At 35.2% G+C, this 6,532-nt stretch overlaps 1 protein-coding gene across 1 annotated transcript in view; it reads right to left on the bottom strand.

Moving 5' to 3' along the window:
- The window catches only part of LOC148953448 (uncharacterized), a 155,360-nt gene that overhangs the window by 27,910 nt on the left and 120,918 nt on the right, over positions 1–6,532 (bottom strand). The window contains exon 3 of the mRNA XM_089087685.1: positions 5,925–6,022. Within this exon, the coding sequence (XP_088943811.1) occupies positions 5,925–6,022 (98 nt within the window). The remainder of the gene's footprint in view (positions 1–5,924; positions 6,023–6,532) is intronic.

Here is a 6,532-nt window from a genome sequence, read left to right on the forward strand (position 1 = left end):
AGGAAAAAAATAATAAATAGTACATTGTGCCCACTTCGTTCTAATATGCCGTCATGGCATACCTTAAAACCCTTGCCCTGAGGGTTGTTGGGGAGTGTCCTCCTAATAAACATATTTTCTATCTGGAAATCAACTACGCTGAACAAAATGACTATCTCAAAATTTTGATTGGATGTGTTTGGGGGAATGATGGGCGTGGGGGGGGGTCTAGTTGCCCTTCAATCACTTCCGACTATTAAAAAGAGCATTAGTCACTCCAATTTCCAATTGAATGAGCCCTTTTCGAAGTTCCTACGACAATTCATTCGATACGAAGTGCCCGGTTGGAGAAAAAAAAACACATTGTGCCAACATCGTTCTTTACTTAGGCAGCGCTAGCGTGCTGCCCATGATTGTGACAAAGGCTCTTCACAACTTCTAGCACTTATTTTTTAAGCATGTTAAAATCGTAAATGTGCACAGCTGCTTCTATTTATATTTGTCTATAACGTCGGTGCTTCCACGTTGGTTATTTTGTTTCAAATTTCGCGGGTCTATCCAAGTCCGACAAAAACAAGATCGTTTGTCAATCACTTTTGCCCAAATCCCGTTGCTGTACCCATAATTCCTATTTCCGTAGCAAAAATCCATAGGCTCGGCAAGGAAAAAAGTGGAAAATCCAAATTTAAAGTAGAAATAAAGTAATAAAGTAGGTCTAAAAATATTAGAGGAGAAACATTCAAAATAAATTATTCTACTCTAAAATATAGTAAAAATGGAAGCACTGATCTAATGTCCAAGTTAAATATTCATTTAGATCCATTCAGGTAGAAAAAGAGAAAATATCATCTGCGACTCTCCACAGAATCATTTGTTGGTAAATCAAATGTTTAACTTTTTGTCAATGAGTGGGTTGATATTTCAAGTACCGATCTTGGTACTTAAAAAAAATCGGGTAATCTTTAAAAGACTATCTTTCCTTATTAATTTCTGGCACGGTTAAAAAATACGACTTGAAATTTCCTTGCCATTGATTGGACTGGATGCTCAGTTTTAAAAGGCAATGCTATAACGTTGCCTATAGTAAAGGCCGCAAGGTTTCATGTTTTTTTTTCCCCAGAGGCACTCTATAAGTCGGTGGTCGTATAAACTTCGGAGGGGCTCAATTGATTAGAAATCAAAAGACTTAGGGCCATTTTTAATATTCAAAAGTGATCGAAGGGCAACTACCCTCCCCACCTTAATTTCCCCAAATGCACCCGGTTGAAATTTTGACATAGAGATTTTCTTCAAAATGCTCCAAAGATCTTATAACAATACCTCCAGGGTCGACACAAGCCCGAAGAGCCTGCGTACCCGTGTTTTAAGTTATACCCAGGGGGTGTATAAGGTTTTTATGGAAGAGGTGGTCGTAGAAAAACGGAGGAGACTCATTTAATCGGAAATAGAAAGTTCTAGTTACCTTTTTACAAGTCAAAAGTGATCAAAGGGATGTGAACCCCAACGTCTTTTTCCCTAAATAAATATGATCGAGATTTTGAGATATCATTTTGTTCAAAATAGTCCAAATTAAATATATAATAATTCCCTCCATGTTTGATCAAACCCTCTAGAGCCTGAGGAAAGGATTGCAAGATATGCCATGGTGGCATACAAGGTTCTTATGGAAGTTGTGGTCATATAAATTTTGGAAGAGCCTCATTTGATTGAAAATTGAAAGTTTTAGTTCCCTTTTTAAGAATCAACAGTGATTGGAGGGCAAATAACCCACTTTTCAACACCTTGTTTATCCCAGATTTATTTGATAAAAATTTTGAGGCAGCTCTTTTCTTTAAAATACTCTGAGCATTATATAATAATACCTCTGGGGTTGAGACAACCCTCCTGTGCCCCAAGGTGACGATTGTAGATTATATCCTGGGGGTAAATAAGTTTTTTATGGAAGAGGTGGTCTTAAAAATCTTGGACGAGGATCATTTGATTACAAGTTGAAAGTCCTAGTTCCCTTTTTAAGATTCAAAAGTACACAAGAGGAACTATACAATACAAGGAACTATACTATACAAGAGGAACTAGCTCCCCCAAATCCTTTATTCCCCAAATACATCCAACCAAAATTTTTACATAGGCATTTTGTTCAAAAAAGTACAAATATCATATAACAATGTCTCTGGGATAGACACAACCCCCTAGAGCCCAGCAAAAAGGGTTTTAAGTAAAGCCCCTGGGTCACATGGTTTTTATATTGACGGAGTAATCGTATAAGCTTTGGAGGAATCTAATTTGATTGAAATTTGAAATTTTTAGTTTCCTTTTTAGGAGTCACAAGTGATCAGTATGCAACCTGCCCTCCCTCTTATAGCCTTTTCTCAAGATAATTTTATAAAAAACTTCCCGAAAAATAAGTTTTTCAAAGAAAAGTAAAGGCCATTTTAAGCATAAGCACGACTAATATAAATACCTTTTGAAATTCTAACTCAAAACAACCATAAGTTATTATTAAAGAGTACATGAAACCCAAAACGGACAGAAATTAAATGAGCAACCATAACAAACATATACAACAAGTTACTATACAAACGACTAAATAGATTTTAAAACGAGTAATGCTTAGATTGAACATGAAAATCAAGCTTAAAACGAAAAAAAAAATTTTCCTATTGAAGTATAAATGAAACTTAAAACGATCAGAAATTGAATAAATAATCAATGCAAACAAACATACTATAGATATTAATGTAAATTAATAAATAAATCTTAAAACGAGTGATACTTAAATTGAATATGCAAATTAAGCTTGAAACTAACAAAAATCACCACAAACAAGAGTTTGGGTATGACCTCCTTCTCTCACTGTAAAAGTCTAAAACCTACTACGTCATTGGCGCTTTACTGAAAACCAATTTTGTGACAAATATTTTCTTTTGTATCTAATATTGAAAATAAAATGATCCTCGATCAATAGTTTCAAACACCTGGGAACGTGTCTAGACATGATTTTCCCTAGTAACAGGACATACTCAGAAAAGGGGTATGCCACAAGACGTCAGAGGGTTGTGTTTAAAATCCTATGCTATTTCCCTATGGCTGTCGTGACGTCAGAGGGCATGTCACGGGAATTATATGAGAAAAGGGTTATGTATGTTGTAGAAAAACAATGAAGGTGTGTCATATAACCGTGCCAAGGACGGGAATGACGCCTAGAAACAGGCATGCCATAATGTCAGAGGGCATGTCACAGAAATTCAATGGAAAAGGGACAGGGCTGTCACAGAAAGCTGGGGTGGGCTGTCGTCGGAATCCTTATGGCCCCACTACAAATATATACAGACAATACAATAACCAAAATTATAAAAATTAACCCCAAAAATTTTCAAAGCTTCCTCCTCCACCGCTCACCTATACTTGATTCAAAGTAAAAACTACCCAAGTCTGAAAGAATAACCCTTCGACCAGTTTACCTCCCACAATTGAATAAACACAACTGTCAACAAAAACCCATTGTTGGGGTTCCACCCCTGTTTCTTTTCTTTTCAGATAAATGACCTGGTTTTGTTCCGTAATTACATTTGCTTAGATTTGCCTATAGTATAATTTTCAATGACAATTTAAAAGTCTCGTTGCTAAGCTATAGTTGTTTTGCAATAAGTAAGCTTTGAACTAAATTTTATTTTGGACTTCCTGGTTTGGAGTCATTGAATAATAAAGTTAAGAAAGTAGAATTGGGTTTGGATGGGGATTGAGAGGATTGGCTGGGCCAAGTGAAGGTCCACCCCTATGAACAGTTGCTGTAAAGAATATTATTTTTTAGTTGGTGTGCATTTAGAACCCGTTCGGGGAAGTATATTTTTTGGTTTTTATATGTGACCGTTTGGAAGAATACAAGTAAGGTATTTTCTACAAATTGTGTACTAGTTTTCCCGGAACCCAGGCAGGGTAGGAACAGAGTTACAAGATACCGTCATTATTATATTGACAGGGTGGTTTTTTACCTCCAAGGAGAGAGTTAGAAATTTTCAGTGGTAGCCTAGGGCGGGTAAACCTGGCTTCATAAAGTGGCCATTTGACCATCCGATCACGTTATCATACCCTGGGACAGGGTGTACTTCAAATAGGGTAGTACTTAACCCGATAGTTTTAGAACCGGTGTGGTAGACGCGGGCATCACATTATAATTTGGGGCCGGGGCTCTCCCCTCCAATAAGTGGTGACACCTGTATATTACCACGCCGATACTGGTGGCATTGTTGCCTACCAGTATAATACCCATTCTCTTTCAAGCCCAAATTTCTAAGAACTAATTTTAACTTATCTTCTGTAACTAGGCATATGTTTGCGTGCACCCTTTCTATAAATATCTTATATTCCCTCTGGGTATGACTTACAAACCTTGCCCTGATGGATGCGGGGGGGGGGGGTTGTTATCCTCTAAGATATAATTTCCGGACCTTAGAACTACGCTAAACAAAGTGGCTATCTCAAATTTTTATTGGGCGGGTTTGAAGAAATAGTGAGAGGGGTAAATTTTTGATCCGCATGTGTTTAAAAAAATATGGGTATTAAGGCAAATTTTGGAGAAACATTGAGGGGTAGGTTGAGGTAAATCAAGGAAACTGAACGTATTCAAGTTATCAAAATTAATTTCTGAAATATCTTAGGAATTGGTATGGGTATTAACTGGAGCGTTTCAGGGTCACTGCTTCTACTGCTACTAATATGGCTACTACACTCCCCCATAACTCTAAAAGTTTAAAGCCTACTACTTCATTTGTGCTTTACTGAAAACAGATTATATTAAAAGTATTTTATTTTTGTATCTATTACAACATTGAAAATAAAGATAAAAATAACATTTAATAAAATCTTACAATGCTGAGCTTTCAGCAACTAACATCATTATGTGGCCAATCAAATATTCAGTTTAACATTATTAGTTCTTTACAAGGACTATCCAAGACAAACATAGTTTTTAGTAAAGCGCAAACAACGAAATACAAGTTTGACTTTTACAGTTGGAGAAGGGGACAGAAGCCAAAATCTTGTTTAAGTTGTTTTGTTCGTTTTAAGGTTGATTTGCATATTCAACTCAAGTTTTACTCCTTTTAAGATTTATTTATTCATTTATGTTATTACCTGTTGTATTTGATATTGCTTTGGTTCTTTATTTAATTTCTGTTCCTTTTGAATTCCATTTATGCTTTAATAATGATTTCTGGTCGTTTTTAGTTTATATTATTGTTGTAATTAATATCTGCTGATCTTAAATTTAATATGGCCTTTGATTTCCTTTGGTAACCTTTTTTATCAGAAATGTTTTATTTTTTTCTAATTCCTAAATCAAAATGCATTGCTGGTAATTAATATAACGTTTCCGTAGTCTGCAAACATACACATAGACACAACATCATTCCAAAATATACGGAAATCTTTTCAAGAAAGCTTTACAAATAATATCAAGAGAGGCTAGCGATCAGTAATAGTCATATAATAACTCAAACTTAGAACGAAAATAAATTAATATAAACGAAAAATTCCCTGCCAGCAGGGCGTTCCAAGAATTATTAGGTACTTTTTGGAAAATAAGAGAAGTTCTGGTTGTTTACCACAGTTCAGAATCTAGTAAGGATAGCCCTGATACTCTCCTCAAACTATATTACGGTTACACTGGACCAGTTTTATACGGTTAATTAAATCTACTAAGCTTCATAAAACTTCATAATTCTTAATTTCAAGAAAGTGAGAATTTAGGTAATCTGCTTATTTCTTTATTTTAACTTTTTTTCTAAATATATAAGAAGCCTTCATGCATACTTCTTTCAATTATCATAACTGTGTCAGGTTTTAATAATAACCCCCACAAAATTGCAGATTAGCTCTAATTAAGATTTTAATAACTTTTAATTAAAAAATTTTCATTATTTCGAGAAAGAAAACTGTCTACTTACCGTGCTTTGTAAACCAGCAAAAATTTCCATTTTGCTACCAAAGTCTTCTGCCTTGTTGTTCAGTTTGATTCTTATTCCATAGTGGACTGCCTTCGGCTCTAATAAAGTAAAAATCTTATTAAACTTTAGTACCCTCAAAAAACTAGACTAGAGTAATTATAAAAGAACTGACCGAGTCATCTAGAATATCTGGAAAGTCTGGGGGGGGGGGGTTCAAAAGGCTTTCAAAACTCAAGCTTGTTTATTATACATTTTAATAAAACTTGTATAATTTTTTATGCTGCGGTAGCCCCAAATCTCTAACAACTTTTTTTTCATTGACAAGGATATTTTTTTTATTGATTGGCTGGGTTTGTCTTACACCGAGGTACTTTGTATAGAAAGAGTTATCGTAGTAACTTCAAAAAGGGCTCATTTCATCGGAAATTGAAAGGGCTAGGTTCGTTTTTAACAGCAAAAAGTGATTAGAGGGCAACAAAACCCTCTCCCACGCCTACCATTTCCTTAAACATATCCAATAAAAAATTTTGAGATAACCATTTTGTTCAGCGTAATTATAAGGTCCGGAAATGATGTCTTTGAGGATGACAACCCTCCCCCCCCACAAT

This window comes from Artemia sp. Qi Xiang Cuo, chromosome 4, assembly GCF_049724085.1.
Source record: "Artemia sp. Qi Xiang Cuo chromosome 4, ASM4972408v1, whole genome shotgun sequence".
Lineage (NCBI taxonomy): Eukaryota > Metazoa > Arthropoda > Branchiopoda > Anostraca > Artemiidae > Artemia > Artemia sp. Qi Xiang Cuo.